The following is a 21987-nucleotide window of genomic DNA, read 5'->3' on the forward strand; positions in this document are numbered from 1 at the left end:
TCCTGCGCATAATCCTCCTGGTCTCTGGCAATTTTCCTATTTTTATAGCTGTCAATGTTAGTAGAATAAGCAGCCAAGTCTTTTTCTAAGGTAGCAACAAGAGAAGTAAAGGTGTCATCAGACACTGTTGCTTTAAATTCTTCCTGGGCAGCTGTTGCTTGTTCCTGGATGGCGTCTCTAACTGTGAGGGAGTGCTCAATAATGAGGGTCATTAAGTCAATGGAACATTTATTTAGAATAGCAATCCACTTATCCCCAAATTCTTTATCAGACTGGTAAAGTGCAGGTGCTTTTTGAATTCGTAATCCTCGAGGAATGATATCTAATTGTATGTATTGAGATAAATTCAATGCATGTGCTTCACAGCGTAAGCTCTTTTTAAAGAGATTAGTAACAACGGAAAAATCCTTAGTATTAATAACGTTGGTCAGTTTTTTCTTAGATTTAGGCAACAATTTGAAAATTCTGTCTCTATCAGAAGCCGAGTAACTAAAGGTAGGTAAAGGTTGAGCCATAGTCAAGTAAGCTACAATAACAATAGAAAACCTGTGCCGTATATAACGTCGTTGTGGAAATTAGCAGCACGAAAGGCTCCAAATGAAATCCAACTGGAATTACATCACAAAACTATATAGAATAAAGCATTACATCATGCTAAATGGAACAAAATCAAGCATTACATCATGCAGAAAATACAACATATGCGGCTAAGACAATAACCCCGGTGCAACAAGCTGATAAAGTGGGGCAGGACAAATCCTTCTACTGTCTGGGATGGTCAAGTCGCAAGTCCAAAGAAACCAACAGGTAAGCAGGACGGAAAGAGTTCATGCAGAGGAGAGGAGAGGAGAACGCGTGGCTAGTCGCTGGTGCGCGTTTCAAAAAGGCTTTCTTCAGCTCCAATAGAAAGGCAACGTCAGCTTTAAAGTCCATATGGTGATAAGCTGGTTGTCAAAAAGACCGTCAACTGTGAAGTGCAAGGTGTTACAATGTCACTTACAAAATACATACAATATACATACAATACTAAAGTCCATGTAAATGTTATAATTCAAAAGGAAACTTACCAAAATGCGTCTTAATGAAACTCAATAGCGCATTATACAAGGAACCGCGGTGGGGAGCTAACAGGAAGGGAGTTCTTATATGGCTGCCAGTATAGCTTCTTAAAGAGACATGACCCCTAATACAAAAAGCAACCCCAAAATAAAAATGCAATTATATAAAGCATGACAAATCAAACTCATTATTTAAACCCTTGGGTATAAGAGTCTGAAAAGCGTAAATTAGGCGAGATTCTTGCTGCAAGAGAATTTTCTTGGCATCTTGAGCGTGAAAAGGTTATTGTCTTAGCCGCATATGTTGTATTTTCTGCATGATGTAATGCTTGATTTTGTTCCATTTAGCATGATGTAATGCTTTATTCAATATAGTTTTGTGATGTAATTCCAGTTGGATTTCATTTGGAGCCTTTCGTGCTGCTAATTTCCACAACGACGTTATATACGGCACAGGTTTTCTATTGTTATTGTAGCTTACTTGACTATGGCTCAACCTTTACCTACCTTTAGTTACTCGGCTTCTGATAGAGACAGAATTTTCAAATTGTTGCCTAAATCTAAGAAAAAACTGACCAACGTTATTAATACTAAGGATTTTTCCGTTGTTACTAATCTCTTTAAAAAGAGCTTACGCTGTGAAGCACATGCATTGAATTTATCTCAATACATACAATTAGATATCATTCCTCGAGGATTACGAATTCAAAAAGCACCTGCACTTTACCAGTCTGATAAAGAATTTGGGGATAAGTGGATTGCTATTCTAAATAAATGTTCCATTGACTTAATGACCCTCATTATTGAGCACTCCCTCACAGTTAGAGACGCCATCCAGGAACAAGCAACAGCTGCCCAGGAAGAATTTAAAGCAACAGTGTCTGATGACACCTTTACTTCTCTTGTTGCTACCTTAGAAAAAGACTTGGCTGCTTATTCTACTAACATTGACAGCTATAAAAATAGGAAAATTGCCAGAGACCAGGAGGATTATGCGCAGGATCGTGTTTACTTTTGGGTTGGGCAGGGTACCAGACGCCCCCGGAGGTTCCTAGCCCGGGTTCCCCAATCACAACGATCAGACTCTTCAGCTGAACGTCACAGTTCTAGCGCCTCTAGTCTTGGCTCGTATGGCTCCTCCTATTCCTTAAGATCCGGACGCACGGATTTTCCCAAGGATCCCAGACCACGGGGACGCCAGAAATTAAAAACTTAATTTTCAACTTGTCCTCTCGGATTTTAACTTCTGCTGAACGAGAAGTGTTGGAACTGGGTCTTGGATTTGTTCCTACCCCCCGTTACTCTCGTTTTCAGAGCCGGGTGGATCTATATAAATTTTTCAGAACGCTTAAACTAAAAGAACAATTTGGTGCAGCACATTCTATACCCAAACCTCAGCCGACTTTTAAACCCAAATCTACTTACATTCCCAAGAATTGCAGTCATTTCCTCTCTACCTTCCAGTCTCTCGTACTTCGTGATCTACAAAAATTGGAAACCCACAAAGCCCACCATCCCCCTCCCGGGAATATCTCTTCAGCACAGTTACAAATCATCAATGACTTATCTCGAGATTCTTCTCTTATTTTCCATCCTGCTGACAAAGGTGGGGGCTTAGTTATTCAGAATCGGGAAGACTACGATCGGGAGAACTGGAGACAATTGAATAATACAGCACATTACAGAAAACTGCCACAGGATCCAACTAAACATATTCAAAACATCATTAGGACTACTGTGTTTGAAGCATCTGCACTGAACTATATATCCAAAAACACTGCCGACTTTCTTATTGTTGATCACCCTCGTGTGCCTATTTTCTACACTCTTCCCAAGATTCACAAATCTTTATCTTCACCTCCTGGTAGACCTATCATTAGTCTCGTGGGGTCTCTTCTAGAACCCATCGCTAAATATCTTGATCATTTTTTGCAGGTTTATGCCACGGACACTCCCTCGTTTCTTTCAGATACTAGGCATCTCATTCGTGAGATTGAGGGTTTGAAGATCCCTTCAGAGGCAGCATTAGCTACCTTCGATGTGGCATCCCTTTACACCAACATTCCACTAGATGAAGTCCGTGGCATTATTGAAGAACTTTTGGATTCCAGATCAGACCCATCACCACCTACTCATTTCTTAATGAGTCTTCTTGATATCCTTTTTGAGCACAACTTTTTCCGTTACCAGGAGGTTTTTTTCTTACAGATTAGTGGCGTTTCGATGGGAGCAGCCTGCGCTCCCTCGATTGCTAATATTTTCATGGCTCGCTTCGAAAAGACGTTTCTTTTTCCTTCTGAGATTTTTACTTCTCAAGTTTTGTGGTACAGGCGTTTCATTGATGACGTCTGCACCATTCTTTCCAATGGTGATCACTTTCATAGCTTTTCCTCTTGGGTTAATTCCTTACATAGCGCTTTGGACTTTTCTGGCTGCATCAACACACACGAGATTCCCTTCTTGGATGTCACCATCTTTCGGCTTCCAGATAACACCCTAGCGGTCAAACCATTTACTAAACCTACAGATGCAGGTTTCAATTTACATTTCTCTTCCTTTCATCCCTTACACTTACGTGTAAATCTACCTTTCAGTCAATTTTTACGCATTAAGAGGAACGCATCTAGGGAACAGGATTTTTTTGCTGCTGCAGACATCATGTCTTCTAAATTTCAAAGAAGAGGATACCCACTTGAGGTCATTCGACGGTCTTTCCACAAAACGCTTTCTAGATCTCGTGCCCTTCTTTTGGGCACTGACAGGTCTACCCCGCCCACTCATAATCCTCCTAAGTCTGACTCGAGAGTTATAGCCTCCTTACAATACTCACATTTGACCCATGATATCAAAAAGATCTTGAATCGCCACTGGCACCTGTTGGACACCATTCCCGGTTGTTCTCAACCACCCATCTTAGGTATGAGAAGGACTTTGTCCATCCGAGACATGCTTATAAAAACAGATGTGTGCCAACCCCAAGGACCATCTCAAACTATTGGCCACTATAAATGTGGCCACTGTTCTATGTGTCCTTACAGTTTACCTATTAAAGTGGTTCATTCTACCTCGCCAAAATTTTCTTATACTCTTCGCCAATTCAGCAATTGTGGTACCCCTATGTCTGTGTACGCGGTTCTGTGTCCATGTCGTCTTATGTACATTGGTTGCTCATCCCGTCCAATCCGTCTTAGGATCGGTGAGCACCGTGCGCGAATTCGCGCACGGAATCTGGAGGCTCCACTTGTACAACATTTTATACATGCACGCCATGCTGATACAGACCTACTCTTTTTTGTTCTTTGGCAATTTAAATCTAAACCTTTTCACGCTCAAGATGCCAAGAAAATTCTCTTGCAGCAAGAATCTCGCCTAATTTACGCTTTTCAGACTCTTATACCCAAGGGTTTAAATAATGAGTTTGATTTGTCATGCTTTATATAATTGCATTTTTATTTTGGGGTTGCTTTTTGTATTAGGGGTCATGTCTCTTTAAGAAGCTATACTGGCAGCCATATAAGAACTCCCTTCCTGTTAGCTCCCCACCGCGGTTCCTTGTATAATGCGCTATTGAGTTTCATTAAGACGCATTTTGGTAAGTTTCCTTTTGAATTATAACATTTACATGGACTTTAGTATTGTATGTATATTGTATGTATTTTGTAAGTGACATTGTAACACCTTGCACTTCACAGTTGACGGTCTTTTTGACAACCAGCTTATCACCATATGGACTTAAAAGCTGACGTTGCCTTTCTATTGGAGCTGAAGAAAGCCTTTTTGAAACGCGCACCAGCGACTAGCCACGCGTTCTCCTCTCCTCTCCTCTGCATGAACTCTTTCCGTCCTGCTTACCTGTTGGTTTCTTTGGACTTGCGACTTGACCATCCCAGACAGTAGAAGGATTTGTCCTGCCCCACTTTATCAGCTTGTTGCACCGGGGTTATTGTCTTAGCCGCATATGTTGTATTTTCTGCATGATGTAATGCTTGATTTTGTTCCATTTAGCATGATGTAATGCTTTATTCAATATAGTTTTGTGATGTAATTCCAGTTGGATTTCATTTGGAGCCTTTCGTGCTGCTAATTTCCACAACCTCCAGGTGGTGGCTGGAGATCTCCTGCTGTTACAACTGTTGTCCAAGCGACAGAAATCAGTTTACCTGGAGAAAATGGCCATTGGACTCTATGGCATTGAAGTCCCTCCCCTCTCCAAACACCACCCTCCACTCCCAAAATCTCCAGGTGTTTCTCAACCTGAAGCTGGCAACCCTAATCATATCACAGAAACAACTTGATTATATAGATCTGACTTACAAAACTCTGAAGTGACAATTTGCTGTGCAAAAACCACTTGATTACATATATCTGAGGGGCCTAATGCACTCAGTATATACTATGTTTAAAATAATGTGTTATCCAGGTTAGATCGCACCTCAGACCTCCCATTTTGGCTTGGAAATGCTTTGGAAGCGCCAGACATCTGTTTTCCCCCAAAACGCCTATACCACTATGTATTTCGTTATGTCGTTTCAAAACCGGCAATCCAAGGGGTGTGTTCAGTTACATACGCTATTCAGTTCTCCTCCCCTCTTTTTGCAACACCCAATGAAAAGCCTTTCTCCTCCCATCCCATCCCACCTTCCCCCTCCCCTCCTGTTTGCATCCACCAATCATTATTGTTACTTAATCCCCCCCCCCCACAAGTGCTTGTGGTCTTACAAAGGAACACGGGAACGTTGGAACATTAGATCAACCATTTTTATTTGTGCAAGGTCCCAATTAAACATTTCCCTCATATGGCATGTCCTTGAAGTGGATTTTGTAAACAGTTCGTGGGCTTGAGGGGGAAGGAATGCAGAGGAGGGCGAGAGCTGGAAAAGTAGTGAAATTGCTGTGAGCGGCAGATGGGGGAGGGGGAAGCAGGAGGAGGAAGGGAGAGAGACTGAGGGATAGAGAGAGCTCCCGCGCACGCGCGCGCGCGCGCACACACACACACACACAAGTCAGGGCTCTCCTGCCGGCACAAAGTTTCTCCCCGCCTGTTCCTCCCTTTCTCCCGTTGCCGGGGTCCTCCCTGCTCTCAATTTTTTTTTTAATGTGCTCGTCCCAACGAAAAAATGCAAGATCATTGGACCAGCCCCCCAAAAGACGGCACTGTGCAAGGAATGGCTCATTTTTTTGCGGGGGGGGATGCCTGCATAGGTTGTGATTAGGGTTTCCCTGCTGTGCAAACGAGGCAATTCTTAACGGCGTACAGCGCTCCTTCGGATCAATGATGTTGCGCATGCGTGAAAAAAAAGGGGAGGAGAGGCGGGGAAGCATCAGTGATGTAGACATGGCTCAGTGCTCCCCCATGCTCCTCCTTGCGATATGACAATATGACGATAAACCATCTTGGGAGCAGTCTGAACAGGCACGGTGTGACGGAAATGAAGAATACTCATCCAAAACACACACACCAAGCACGATGATAATATGCTGTAAATTGTTGGTGCGATAAGCCTCTAAGTTAACAAGATGAGCCCCGTGGTGCAGAGTGCTAAGCTGCAGTACTGCAGTCCAAGCTCTGCTCACGACCTGAGTTCATTCCCGACTGAAGTTGGTTTCAGGTAGCCGGCTCAAGGTTGACTCAGCCTTCCATCCTTCCGAGGTCGGTCAAATGAGGACCCAACTTGCTGGGGGTAAAGGGAAGATGACTGGGGAAGGCACTGGCAAACCACCCCGCAAACAAAGTCTGCCTTGGAAACGTCGGGATGTGACGTCATCCCCCATGGGTCAGGAATGACCCGGTGCTTGCACAGGGGACCTTTATCTTTTTTAACAAGAATCTGAAGGTTCCATTTGCTGTCCAAACAAGATGAGCTCCCGGGTGTGACTTGTTTCGAGGGAAGATCTTCTTCAGTTACTACAATCTTTCTCATTATTTGGAGACAGCAAATGTAACCAGATACTTGTAACTTAGATCTGTGTAATCAAGTGGTTTTTGCAGAGAAATTGTCACTTCAAATCTATGTAATCGAGGTGGTTCTGTGCTATGATACTGATATTGACACACTTGTTTTGTATGTGTATTTATTACGTGTTATCCTAATTCTGAGGAAGATATCACTTCGAAACAGGCTTAATTTACTGGAAACCTGTAAGAAAAAGAGGAATTATGAAACATTAATGAAGACACCTTATATGGACAACTATTTGTAGTAGAACATTTGGGTACTTACCTTGCTGTGTACTATGTTCATCTGGATTTGATCCACATAGAAATGTAAAAGTATAACAGAGCAAAGGTGAATGTATGACTGTCAGTATCAGTCTTGCCCAATGTAATGAGACTCTTTGATGTAATTGTAAATGAGTAATTGTAAATAACTGCTGATTTTGGAATATTTGGACTATATTCACTTGTACTTCATTATATATTTGGAATATATTTGATTGTACATTATACAGCCTGAGTTGCCATATGTGTTGTACAGTCTTAACATTTTGTGCACCTATAGTTCCAGTCCTTTTTTGTAGGTTGGTGGTTTCAGCAGGCAATTGTCTGCCGATCCAATTCACGGCAATCCATCCAGCTGCGCTAGAGCAGTGATTAAGTGTGTGTGCAGCTGTGCACACTTAATAACATCACTTCCGGGTTTACTTGATTGCTGCTCTGGAGCAGCAATGATGCGGTGCTTCTGGAAGTAAATCGGGAAGTGACATCATAGCCTGCACAGAGCCGTGCATGCACACAGCCACCCCACCCCCGCCCCCTAAAACTTCCTGCCGATCAAGGGGGGACTTTGGAAGGTAGATTCTATGACATGATACCCATTGAAGTTCCTCCCTTCCCCAAACCCCTCCCTCCTCAGGCTCCGCCCCCCAAATCTCCAGGCAACTCTAGTTGGAAGGGAGAGTCCTCAACGACATACAATGCTACCCAGTCTGTCCTCCGAAGTAGCCATTTCCCCCAGAGGTGCTGATCTCTGTAGTCTCGACATCCGTTGTAATTCCAGGAGATCTCCAGGCCTCACCTGGAGGTTGGCAACCCCATCATTTGGGGATTTAGCAGTGCATCGGGTGCCGTTAGGGCTGCCAGGTCCCTCTTTGCCACCGGCGGGAGGTTTTTGGGGGCAGAGCCTGAGGAGGGCTGGGTTTGGGGAGGTGAGGGACTTCAATGCCATAGAGTCCAATTGCCAAAGTGGCCATTTTCTCCAAGTGAACTGATCTCTCTTGGCTGGAGATCAGTTGTAATAGCAGGAGATCTCCTGCCACCACCTGGAGGCTGGCAAGCCATCTGGATTTGCCACAATCAACCCACAAGCACAAGAAAACTTAACGGTGACCTCTCAACAGTGCGAGGAGGCCTTTGTACAGGACAGCCCCAAGTGGCAGAGAATGAGGCACAACTGATCAGACTCTGTGTACAGCAGAGGAACAGGAGGCCGGCTTATTTTGAGGGCATATTTTGGGCAAATGTTGCCCAGCATTTGAAACTGTCCACCGCTCCTAACCACTACACCACACTGACTCTCCTGGAAGCATTTAAGCCTCCTGGAAGCATCTGGTTAGCTACTGTGCAAAACAAGATGATGGACCAGATGGACAGGGTTGCCAGGTCCTTCTTTGCCACCGGCAGGAAGTTTTTGGGGTGGAGCCTGAGGAGGGTGGGGTTTGGGGTGGGGATGGACTTCAATGCCATAGAGTCCAATTGCCAAAGCGGCCATTTTCTCCAGGGGAACTGATCTCTATCGGCTGGAAATCAGTTGTAATAGCAGAAGATCTCAAGCTATCACATGGAGATTGGCAACCCTACAGATGGACCATTGGTGGGATTCAGCAGGGCTGTTCTTAAGAATCGTGCTTGTCTCTGTTGTGGCTACTGGTTCTAGCAGATTCAAAAGTGTATATTCTCCCTCCTTGTATGAAAGGGAAACAAGTATGCAGGGCTTGTATGGGGTTGTGAGGCTCTGGAATGGGATGCCATACATTTGAATGTTCACCATCTTGGTAGTACGCCTAATGGTTAAAGCAGGTAGGCTGAGAAGCCAGCAGTCTTCGCTTCTGTTCCTCTCTAGGAAAGGGGATTGAGGAGCTGGCTGGATTTTCAATTAGTTACCCTTTACCTGGAAGTGTGGCAATTACACAATTTCTCCCGAGAAGCAAGCCGGCTTGACAAAGAAGCCAATGACTCTGGGAGTTTGGTCAGGCGTCTCTGAGGAGGTAACACCATCCTGCAAAAGACAGGCGAGAGAGGTTTGTACCTTGAGACCGAGGCGGCGCAGATTGGGTTTCTTTCTTAGGACGGGGCCTCCTTTCGTGAAAGCTGGACTCCGCTAGATTCCTGTCAATGCCCGCGACAAAATCGGACCAGGCTAGGAGGGGAAACACAGCCAGCAGGGCGTGGTTACCTGAAGGGGGACAGGCGACTGCAGGGTGGGAGGACAGGTTGAGTCACATTCTCCCCCAGAGGCTGCCAAGAAGTGGCCGTACCTTTCTGTGTACTCTTCACTTATCAGAGAAGCAAACCTGGAGGGCTTTAGGTTTAAGATTGCCCTGCTCACTGGGAGGTGAAGCAGAGGCCCTCTGCACTATGAAAAACACACTCCCTCCTTTCCTGTGCTTCTCCGTCCTTCCCCTGATACAGGGTAAGTAACGTTGCCTATTGCAGGGGTCTGGATGCCTTGAGGTTGGGGGTTCCCAGCTGAGGGGGGGGGTTCTGAAAAGTTTTTTTTAAAGAAAGTATATATTTAACAACCAACTACCTGGAGAGTTCTGGCTTGCTGAGTTTCATTCAGAGGAGGAGGGAGAAAGACAGCCTAATGGGTTGGAATGTGCCGATTCCCCCACACGTCCTACTAGGGCGATTTATGCATGGGAGGTTTGGCCTTGCATTTGCCGCTTGCTAGATGCACATTTCCCCCATCCGAATTCTCAAAACTCTGCATGGGGGCTTATTTTTTAGTTTTGTGAATGTGGATGGGAAAAATGTGCACCTAGAGAGCGGCAAATCCAAGGCCAAACCTCCCAGGCATAAATGGCTAGACTTCTGTTTCAAACACAAGTGATTCTCCAAAGTCCATGTTCTCCGTTTCCTAGAGTCATGTGGCTGCCTCTGGAATAGGATGCCCCACCTTTGGAGAGATGACCATTGAGCATCTTGGGAGTGGTGTCTAGTGGGTAAAGCAGGCCAGGTGGAAAACCAAGACTCCTGCATTCCATCCCCAGATGTGGGAAAGGATTGGGGCAATGGGCAGATATTCAGGATTGATTGAGTGCCAATTACATAGCCTCTATTTCGACTTATGAATGTGGCGGGGATGGAAGGGTGGTCAATAGGTTGGATTTTCCTGCTCCTTTGACAACTGCTCCTGAAAGGATTTTTTAAAAGCTACATTGGAAGAAGAAGAAGAAGAAGAAGAAGAAGAAGAAGTGTTGGTTTTTATATGCCAACTTTCTCTACTGCTTAAGGAAGAATCAAACCGGCTTACAATCACCTTCCCTTCCCCTCCCCACAACAGACACCCTGTGTGGTAGGTGGGGCTGAGAGAGCTCTTAATAGAACTGTGACTACCCCAAGGTCACCCAGCTGGCTTCATGTGGACGAGTGGGGAGACCAAACCGGTTCAAATTAGCATCTGCTGCTCATATGGAGGATCAGAGTCCACTGCTCCAAACCACTGCTCTTAACTACTACACCATGCTGGCTCTCCATAGACTCGGGGGTTAATTAATCTAGAATGTGTGTGTATGTGTAAAGAGGGGCATAATTCCTACGTTCTGTCCCCAGCTCTAGGAGGATAACGGCTTGCGAGTCAGCCTTGAAGGTGAATGGAATCCAGACCCCTAGGGCGGGCAATGAGGGCTCCTGGAGTTCTCTAGAAGTGAGGGCTGCCTAGAGCCACTTATGCCTGCAGATTATCATGTAAAAGCAAATCCCACAACATGCCTGGCTCCTCTATGGGCCATTAAAGTGCCCCAAACCCTGGGGATCTTGTCTTCCCCTAGTTTCTCCCCTCCCAGCAGCCCTGCTGGAAGCAAACTGGAATCTCTTTTTGGTCTTGGGTGACTAACGTTGGCAATCAGCTGTTTAAGGGCTGCTTGGACTCTGATCTGGAGAACCGGGCGTGATTCCCCACTCCTCCACATGAGCAGCGGAGGCTAATCTGGTGCACTGGATTTTGTTTCCCACGCCTCCACACGAAGCCGGTTTGGTGACCTATGGCTAGTCACACTCTCTCAGCCCCACCCACCTCACAGGGTGTCCGTTGTGGGGAGGGGAAGGGAAGGTGATTGTAAGCCGGTTTGATTCTTCCTTAAGTGGTAGAGAAAGTTGGCATATAAAAAACAATTCTTCTTGGTTTGGGGGCATCTGAGAGGGCTGCCAGGCTAGGAGGTGTTCTTAGAGAGGCAAAGCCAAACCGTACTTCCTATCCTTCCCCCACCCAGAATTTTTTTTTTAATGGTTTGCATATATGTACTCTGTGCGATCACATGCCGCAGGAAGGGAAAGTGTGGGTGATCAAGGTGTGGCACGGGCAAAGTTTACAACAGTCACTCTCCTAGGGTTGCTAATTCTGGGTTAGGAAATTCTTGATTTGGGGGTGGAGCCTGGGGAGAAACCTCAACAGTGTACAAGGCTGTAGAATCCATCCTCCAAAAGTGCCATTTTCTCCAGGGGGAACTGAGCTCAGTCATCTGGAGACCGGTAGAAATTCCAGAAGAACTCCAGGCCCCACCTGGAGGTTGCAACTTTACTCCTGCTTGGCCCCGGTCTTTGCAAACACTGGCGGGGAGAAACCAGTTTGGTCATTCAGCAGCTAGATCCAAGAGCTCACCTCTGTCCTATTGTGAGAAAGTCATTACGGTACATAACGTAATGTAACAGAGGGTTGGGCAATGGCCAAGAGGGTGGAGGATGGGCAGCATTCTGAGCCTATCAGGCTAATTGGTGGGGATGGGATGTGTGTCGGGTTGCCAACCCCCAGGTACTAGCTGGAGATCTCCTGCTATTACAACTGATCTCCAGCCGACAGAGATCAGTTCCCCTGGAGAAAATGGCTGCTTTGGCAATTGGACTCTATGGCATTGAAGTCCCTCCCCTCCCCAAACTCCGCCCTCCTCAGGCTCTGCCCCAAAAATCTCCCGCCAGTGGTGAAGAGGGACCTGGCAACCCTGCCTGACTCTCTCTCTTTGCAGTGTGTGTATATGTTCATGGGCACGTGCATGCAAATGTCTTTTATGTACCCTCCTCTCTCTGTTTCTGTGGGAGATGGGGAGAGCGAGGCGACCTCTGATGATCAGAAACGGCATGAGTAATAAAATTAAAGACCCAAAGTCGTCGGAGGGGTGACGGTTAGGGGAACAGCCATCCATAAAAGACCACAATCTTCCCAGTAGGATTGATCGCCGGAAAAATAATCCTGTTAGCTTCTAGAGGAAGTGACTGTGTATAGTACTGATTGGCTCTAATGACTTTACTAAGCCTGCTTCTCACACTGCCCAGGAACAGTTTTTCAAGTTTAGATTTTTTTTAAAAAAAGGATTTAAACAAACCTTTAATCAGATCAACTTACAGTTGGGGAAAAAATAGACAGGCTGCCTGAAGCACGGGGTGAGAGGTGAAGAGGAAATCGGTGTAGGATTTAGATGACAGCGTTTAGGTTGTTTGTAGAGTGTATGAGGGAAAATGGAGCTCAGCTGCAACCAAAGTCCAGTTCTTCTGTATGCCTGATTGCAGCCCTAGTGGAGATCTCACATTGCAATCCTAAGAAGAGGTTCTAGAGAGTAAGTCTTATTGAATAGGTAGATCTGAGTAATTCTGAGCAGACCGGCTTAGGACAGCACTTCAAGCTCAACTTCCTCCAGCCTCCAGCTTGGCTCTTTCTCCTTGACCCAACCAATGGTCAGATCAGACAATGTGATACAAATACTGAAGTGGGAGACACAAAACTCCCATTGAACGACTGCTTCAAAGTCTTTGTGTCATCATCTAACAAACATGAGAACTTTGTAATGTGTAAGATGTGTTTTCTGTGGTTCTTATGCCTCTACCTCTGAGTTAGGACTGCCAAGTCTTGCGCTGCCAAACCCCAGGAGGGTTTGGGAAGCAGACACCCAGTGTAGCGACATTATAGCTTATCCTCCTGGAGCCACTCTAGGAATCCTCCCAATCTCTGTGGTAAATACCATAGAGATTAGGGGAATTTCCTTGAGTGTTGCACACAGTCACCCAGAAGTGACATCACAGTGCCCACAACGCTGTTCCCTTCCATTTTTCTTCTGCTTAATTCAGCAAATGCAGGCAATGGAGTGTGTGTGGGGTGTGTGGGAGCTTGCCCGATTTGGGTAGGAAATCGGCAACCCTACTGTGGGCACTGCTGGCTATGCTGGTGACCCTGAGTTTTATCCCTTGACCATGTAAGCCTCTACCCCCAGCCTCCAGTAGGGACAAGAAGCTTGTCTTCCAAAAGTTGTTGAATCTATCAGTGAACAGTTAGAATTCTGGTTGTCTATGGAAGGTGTCGTTAATTAGGTCATGAAAAGGAGATCAGGACCTGTGAATCTAGTTCATCGGTGTTGTGTGTCTGACTCTTTGGCTTTGTATCCTTCATGAGCAAGGCACATCCACATTTTACAAAAAAAATACTGCCTGGGGCAGTCATATTATTCAGGCCATTTACTCCGATTAACCCTCCTTCATGTGCTGCTTTTGCCATAAAACAAACAGGATCGTGGCATGGTTACAACCTTAACATTTTTCTAGTCTAGCATTCATTTTTATGGACCACAGCCCATCAGATACATGAAATTGAAGCAGTCTCTTTTTATTCAGTTTATATGCCCTTTATATCTTAACATTCTCATTCTAAACAATACATAGACTTCACATAACGTTTTACTCCCCTGTGATACCCGCCCCCCCCCTGGAACTTCTCAAAAAACAATCTTTATACATGAGCATAGCTTTTTAAGTTGTTGAGCTATATTTGGGTTGGCTTCTCCTCTGTTGACCCAGTCCACACACAAAGTCCATTTTATTTTAATCTCTTCAATGTTGTTCTCTCCAGTTGTACCCTTTATTAAAGATGCTACAATGTCTGATTGAATATATTCAGATAAGTAATTATTCCAAAGATCCAGAGTCCATTTCTTCTGATCTTTCCATCCACGTGCAATTACTGCCTGGACAGCCCATCAGATACATGAAGCGGATCCTCTGTTGACAGCAGCATAGATAGAGAGGAACAACTTGCAGGCAGCAGGGACAATATTTATATATCTGACAATTGAATGTCCACTAAGGTTGCCAGATCCAGGTTGGGAAACTCCTGGATATTTGGGGATGGAGCCTGGGGAGGACAGGGACCTCAGGGAAGTACAATGCCATAGAGCCCCCCTCCAAAGCATCCATGTTCTCCAGGGGAACTGACCTCTGTAGTCTGGAGGTGAGCTGTAAATCCAGGGGATCTCCAGGTCCCACCTGGAGGCTGGAATCCCTAGCGTCCACCTCGTGTGTTTGATGAAGTAGGCTCTAGAAGATGTATGTGACACTAAAACTGGTCAAAGGGCCCTTGAGCTGCCTTGAGCTCCGTAAGGAAGAAAGGCAGCTAATGCACATTTTAAATAAATAAATAAATAAAACCAGTGCATGATCAGATCCTGAATAGTTCCTTAATTTTCCGCAGGGCTTCAGAATGTTTTGAATGTAGTATCAAAGAATGAAGTTCTGTGAGGGTGTCCGGAGTACAGTCTTCATTACCGAATAAACATATGCCCCATAATGTGCATATAATGTTTCATATAACATAGTTAGGGTTGCCAGCTCCGGGTTGGGAAATATCTGGAGATTTTGGGGAGTGGAGTCTGAGGAGGGCAGGTTTTGGAGAGGGAAGGGCCTTCAGAGCCATAGAGTCCAATTGCCAAAGCGGCCATTTTCTCCAGGGGAACTGATTTCTATCGCCCGGAGATCAGTTGTCATGGTAGATCTCAAGCCATCAGCTGGAGGTTGGCAACCCTACATACGGTTGGAATTCCAACCAGGCCCAAGCCTGTTTCCAGAAACTAACACAAATCATTCTGTTCCCATTGCACTCCAATAGTTTCCATTTCCTCTGATACATTTACATAGATGGGCTAAAATCCAAGTATATTTTGTCTTGATGCTGGAAGGATGCCTCGGGGTTTAAAGCCCCATGTTTACCCAAACTGTTGACTCTCATTTCGCTGTAGTTTCTGTTTACTGTCTATTTCTGGTTCTCATTTAAGCTGAACCATCTGGTTCCACAGCATTGCCTCTGATGTCCCTTTTTCATTCTTTATCCAGGTATCCTAGAAAATGTCACTCATAACTGTGAGTATCTCCAGTGGAAAGTTTGCAATCTGCAGTTGCTGCGGTTGCCAGCTCTGGGTTGGGAAATACCTGGAGATTTTGGGAGTGGAGCCTGAGGAGAGTGGGGTTTGGAGAGGGGAGGGACTTCAACGCCATAGAGTCCAATTGCCAAAGCGGCCCTTTTCTCCAGGTGAACTGGTCTGTATCGGCTGGAGATCGGTTGTAATAGCAAGAGATAACGTATTTTTCAGGGTTTTTTTTTCTAGTTCGGCTTTGCCGAACTCAAACCCATAGCATGTACATGCATGTGGCAGATGTGCATGTTTGCTTTTTTCAGAGAGGAAAACAATTTCTTCATTCATTTCCACAAAAATGTGTGTCTTTTTAAAAGGCTAACACCTCTGATGAGCTTTTGACCCAGAGAAGGGGGTGGAGCCTGAGAATTGTGGGGGTTGACAGATCAGGGGGAAGGGCCTGATAGGACATGGCCAGAATCTAGTGATGCCTTGCAGAAGCTAGGTATCTAGGCTTGCCTAAAAAGCCTAGAGATTTGGGGGTAGATCCTGTGGAGGGTGGGATTTTGGGAGTGATGGTATCTCAGTGGGGTATAATGCCATAGATTCCACCTTCCAAAGCAGCCATTTTCTCCAGGTCCCACCTGCCTGAGACCCTGGAGAGCCATGGAGAGGGGCTGTGGCTCAGTGGTAGAGCATCTGCTTGGCACACAGAAGGTCCTAGGCTCAATCCCCGGCATCTCCAGTTAAAGAGACAAGGCAAGTAGGTGATGTGAAAGACACATGAAGCTGCCTTCTACTGAATCAGACCCTTGGTCCATCAAAGTCAGTATTGTCTACTCAGACAGGCAGCGGCTCTCAGGGTCTCAGGCAGAGGCCTTTCACATCACCTACTCACCTAGTCCCTTTAACTGGAGATGCTGGGGATTGAACCTGGGACCTTCTGCGTGCCACGCAGACACTCTGCCACTGAGCCACGGCCCCTTCCCTTGGGCACTACTGCCCCAAGACCTCTGCCTGAGACCCTGGAGAGCCATGGACAGGGGCTGTGGCTCAGTGGTGGAACATCTGTTTGGTATGCAGAAGGTCCCAGGTTCAATCCCCGGCATCTCCAGTGAAAGGCACCAGGCAAGTAGGTGACGTGAAAGTGCCTGAGACTCTGGACTGCCGCTGCCGGTCTGAGTAGACAATACTGACTTTGATCGACCAAGGGTCTGATTCAGTATAAGGCAGCTTCATGTGTTCATGGAGGCTAACAACCCTACAGAAGTTGCACCTAGCAGGCCAGGGGTAATAATTGGCGTAGTGTGTGGTGGGTCAGAGGTGGAGCCAGTAGCAAAAGCTCAGGCCTTATGCAACTTTCATCTCATTATTTTGGAATGTTGAAGAACCACAGGGGTAGGCATTGGGGAAAAATAACTTCCCCCTTTGCTTCCTCACCTCACCTTGGAAAGTTACTCCTTTGCCTGGACATCCCAAGAAAGAGGCTAAACCCCTGAAAGTTCTAGCCAGGCTTACGGTAACTCTGGTTTCTCCTTCTTTCAAACACGTATATTCTGCTAGATTGTGGTCAGGTGGTGGCCGAAAACCGTATTGTCGGGGGAGAGGACGCCTCTCGTGGAGCGTGGCCATGGCAAGTCAGTCTCCAGTACAACGGACAGCATGCCTGCGGAGGGACCCTCATCGACACCGAATGGGTCCTGACGGCGGCCCATTGCTTCCCTGGGTGAGTGGCTGGGAGAATGGCCCCCACCGACCAAATTCAGTAGGCTGCAAGCTGAGCCTAGCATTTAAAAATAAAATCTAAATTGGGCCTCTGCCGTGCTTTAAAAAAACAGTTCCCTGTACCTGCTGTGTGGTGGCGGGGAATGCGAGGAACCCGGACCCAACGTGTTTGAAAGCGAGTCCAGTTTGGCCTGTGTTTAATATTATGCTGGACTAGTTGAAATACTGAAATTCTTACTACCATGAAGCTCAATGGGTGATTTTGGAACAGTTGCTCTGATTCTAGTTCCAGTTCCAGTGCAAAAAAGAGCGCCTGTATGCAAATTAACATTTAGGCATAACTTGGTTGTAACTTTCGGCATACCTTCAAAGCGGCAGTTAAGTAGTAAGCTACTGATAAGGCACTTTCACACATGCCAAATAATGCACTTTCAATCCACTTTCAATGCACTTTGCAACTGGATTTTACTGTGTGAAATGACAAAATCCACTTGCAAACAATCATTAAAGTGCATTGAAAGTGCATTGAAAGTGCATTATTTGGCATATGTGAAAGTGCCAGCCTGCTATGATTCTCAGCCTGGTTTTCCTTACGGGGTGGTTGTGAGTATCAAAGAAAGAGGAGGACCCAACCGTATATTTCCATATGATATTAAAAAGGTGAAGGTCCCCTGTGCAAGCACCAGGTCATTTCTGACCCATGGGGTGACGTCACATCCCAACGTTTACTAGGCAGCCTTTTGTTTACGGGGTGGTTTGCCAGTGCCTTCCCCAGTCATCTTCCCTTTACCCCCACAAGCTGGGTACTCATTTTACCGACCTTGGAAGGATGGAAGGCTGAGTCAACCTTGAGCCGGCTACCTGAAACCGACTTCTGTTGGGATCAAACTCAGGTCGTGAGCAGAGCTTGGACTGCAGTACTGCAGCTTCCCACTCTGCGCCACGGGGCTCCATATGATATTATGCAAATGCAATTTAAAATCAATTTGCCGCCCCAGGAAAATGAACATGGCAGACGATGCTCTGTTTGCAGAGATGCAAGGAACCTCGGAGAGAGCCAGAGTGGTGTTGCGGTTAAGATTAAGATTAGGATCTGGGAAACCCATGTTCAAATCCCCACTCACGCTATGGAAGCTTGCTGGGTGACCTTGGGCCAGCCACATGAAGATGCTGGTGGTCATCAGGGGCATCAGGAGGTTAGGAGAGGTGATGGCTGAGGCTATGTCAAGATGTGAGCATGGCCTGATAGACAATTCTGCATTCAATACTACAATACTCCCTTTTCACTTGGAAACCCCAGAAGTCTTGACCCTTGGATGTTTCTCCGAACAGGAATTTAAAACTTGAGAACTTTCGGGCAAACCTTGGGAATTACCAGCTCTTGAACTCAGACCCCAAAGCTGTGTGGTTGAGAATTTCCCAGGTGATTGTGCACACGAACTATGCTGGAGATGGGACCAGTGGCGATATAGCTTTGGCTCGGTTGCAACGCCCAATCCGCTTCACCCAAGGCATCCTTCCGGCCTGTCTTCCAGATGCCAGTGTCCAGTTCCAAGAGGGCGCCTTATGCTGGGTGACGGGATGGGGATCCCCACAATATGGAGGTGAGGATGCATTGTGGGTTGTAGGGTCATAAGACTAGGGAGTGAGAAAGTGGTGGTTAGGGGCCCCAGGAAAACAGAGTGGTGAGATAGCCAAATTGAGGAGAGTGGCCGCTGCACTAAAATGGTTGGGGCATTTTTGGAAAGGGTGGAGTTAAAGGTGCTCCCTGGTGTTTAGCTTGAATGAGCTCAGAAAAGCTGGTTCAGAAGGTAGGGTTGCCAACCTCCAGGTAGTGGCAGGAGATCTCCTGCTATTACAACTGATCTCCATCCGATAGAGACCAGTTCACCTGGAGAAAATGGCCACTTTGGCAACTGGGCTCTATGGCATTGAAGTCCCTCCCCTCCCCAAACCCCGCCCTCCTTAGGCTCTGCCCCAAAAACCTCCTGCTGGTGGCAAAGAGGGACCTGGCAACCCTATTGGAAGGTTTAGGGAGCTTTTAAAGAGGCAGTTTAGAAAGGGAGCTTAGGTCACCCTGGAGGTTACCTGGCTGGGATGTTGTTGGGAAGAGGCTTCCCCCCCGCTGCTTCCCCAAGCATTGTGGTCTTCTGTGCATCCCCCAGGTTTTTTCCCCTTTACTTTTTTACATGCTCTTTCCCAAACCTGCTTTTAATCCCTTTGAATGCGGTGGAGCTTAAAAGAAGGGAGGGACCTATCTATGAAAGGAAAAGCAGAATTAGTAGTAAATTAGTAATTGGTAGATCTTTAGTCAATTTGACGAGGTGGTGTGCTTGATGTGGCATGGGTAGGGGATATGGTTGCCAGGTCCCTCTTCTCAACCGGCGGGAGATTTTGGGGGTGGAGCCTGAAGAGGGCAGGGTTTGGGGAGGGGCTTCAATGCCATAGAGTCCTATTGCCAAAGTGGCCATTTTCCTCCAGGTGATCTGATCTCTGTCAGCTGGAGATCAGTTGAATTAGCAGGAGATCTCTTGCTACTACCTGGCAGTTGGCAACCCTAGCAGGGGAAGGGGATGTGTCCAATGCGGAGGTGGGAGTTGGCATGCCGGAATGCACCACTTACCCTTGCTTACTTCATTTCCTGTCTTCTACCCTTTCTTCTGTCCCACCACCCTTTTGGTCTCAAGCTTCCCTTGGGGCTCCTAAAACACTGCAACAGCTCCAGCTGCCCTTGATAGACAGCTTAGTCTGTGACGCCATGTACCACATTGGCACGGGGATCAGCCCCAGCTGGCGAGAGATCCAGGACGACATGATCTGCGCGGGCTATGCCAAAGGAGAGAAAGACGCCTGTCTGGTAAGGGAGGACCCTTAGTTTGTGGCTGAATAATCATGAGGGTGCAGGGAACACCCAAGTCTGCATGAACAGCCAGCGTGGTGTTGTGGTTAGGAGCGGCGGACTCCAATCTGGTGAACCAGGTTGGTTTCCCCACTCCTCCACGTGAAGCCTGCTGGGTGACCTTGGGCTAGTCACAGTTCTCTCCGAACTCTCTCAGCCCCACCTACCTCACAAGGTGTCTTTTGTGGGGAGAGGAAGGGGAGGTGATTGTAAGCCGAGTTGAGAATCCTTAAAGGTAAAGAAAACCGGGGTATAAAAACCACCTCTTCTTCCTCTTCCAGGACATAAAAGAGCTTGCTGAAGAGCTGGATATGTGCGTTTCAGGCATATCAGTAGAAGCAATAGTTAACTTCGGAAACAGGAAAAAAAATTATGGGGATTAAGTTTACCTGGAAGTCATGTCCCCTAATTCCAGGAATGGGTAGCCATACTGTGGTTTCCCAGGGCAGAGGGGAGGGCACCCTGGAATAGGGTGATGTAGTGGTGGGCTGGTGTGGTATAATGGTTAGAGTGTCCGACTAGAACCTGGCATGACCAGGTTCGAATCCCTCGCTTAACCATGGAAGCCTGCCGGGTGACCATGGGCCCATCACAATCTCTCAGTCTATCCGACCCTCACAAGGTTGTTGTTGTGAGGATTAGTTGAAGGAGGGGGAGAATGATGTGAAAAAGTGCTGTAGGTCCCTGATCAGGGAGAAAAGTAGAAGATAAATAAATAGGGCAGCCAGCTCTGGCTTGGGAAATACCTGGAGAGTTTTGGGGCGGAGCCTGAGGAAGGCGGGGTTTGGGAGGGGAGGGACTTCAGTGCCATAGAGTCCAATGGCCAAAGAGGCCATTTTCTCCAAGTGAACTGATTTCTGTCAGCTGGAGATCTCCAGCAAGTACCTGGAGGTTGGCAATCCTATAAACAAACAAACAAATAGATAACACTGCACCTGCGCAGTGGCAGACTGGGCAAAGGTAAAGTTACCTGGTATATCTCTAGAGGATTAAAGAAAAGGTAATGGAGAGTTCGTGCAGGAAGGGTACATCTTCAAAGTATGTCTATGATAGCATCCAGTTGGAAGGGAAGTGGCCATTTTCTCCAGGTGAACTATTTTCTATTGGCTGGAGACCAGTTGCAATAGCAGGAGCTGTCCAGCTAGTACCTGGAGGTTGGCAACCCTATAAGGTGAGAAACAGGCTTCACTTTGATTCGGGGACATCACGGTCTCCTCGTTTTTCTCCACCTAGGGTGACTCCGGGGGCCCTCTGGTCTGCCAAGTGGACGGTGCGTGGTTTCTGGCGGGCATTGTGAGCTGGGGTGACCTGTGTGCCTTGCCCAACCGCCCAGGTGTCTACACCCGAGTTGGTTTCTACCAGGACTGGCTACAGCAACACCTGCCCAACGTTCAGTTTGGCCTAGTGAACATCACGGTTTACTCGCTTCCGTCGGCCTCTGCCACCTTGCACAAAGATTCCTGCTTTGCGCTTCTCCTTGTGGTCTCCTGCCTCACCAGGACGCTTCTTACGTAGAAGAATCGAGGTGCAACTAGTCCTTCGCTCACCACAATGAGAAGTTAGGATGAAAAAAATAATAATCCTGTGAAATCAGAACTTTCCACTAAAACGTTCCTGGATAATACGGGTAACTCAGTTGCTTCCGCTGCCCTGTCATGCCCTTAGTGACATATCAGGAGCCCGTTAACATCACTTACTGCCTGGTCCTTTTAACTGGAGATGCTGGGGATTGAACATGGGCCCTTCTGCACGCACAGCAGAGGCTCTTCCACTGAGCCACGGCCCCTCCTTGAATGAATAGTTTTTGGTCTGCAAGGTTTTAGAGCATTCCATGTTTTCTAAACAAGAACATGATGGGGTTTTATGAGCTTGTAAGCCTACGTTTGCCAGCTCTGGGTTGGGAAATACCTGGAGATTTTGGGGGTGGAGTAGGGTTGCCAGGTCCCTCTTCACCACTGGTGGGAGGTTTTTGGGGCA

The 21987-nt window shown here is 46.7% G+C and overlaps 1 protein-coding gene across 1 annotated transcript in view; it reads left to right on the top strand.

The window, feature by feature from the left end:
- LOC130490465 (serine protease 27-like) overlaps positions 1–21525 on the top strand; it is a 39736-nt gene extending 18211 nt beyond the window's left edge. Inside the window, exons 5-8 of the mRNA XM_056864292.1 lie at positions 16950–17112; positions 18444–18715; positions 19799–19968; positions 21244–21525. Of these exons, the coding sequence (XP_056720270.1) occupies positions 16950–17112; positions 18444–18715; positions 19799–19968; positions 21244–21525 (887 nt within the window). The remainder of the gene's footprint in view (positions 1–16949; positions 17113–18443; positions 18716–19798; positions 19969–21243) is intronic.
- Positions 21526–21987: the final 462 nt, after the last annotated feature.

Source organism: Euleptes europaea, chromosome 18 (genome assembly GCF_029931775.1).
Source record: "Euleptes europaea isolate rEulEur1 chromosome 18, rEulEur1.hap1, whole genome shotgun sequence".
In the NCBI taxonomy this organism is placed as follows: domain Eukaryota; kingdom Metazoa; phylum Chordata; class Lepidosauria; order Squamata; family Sphaerodactylidae; genus Euleptes; species Euleptes europaea.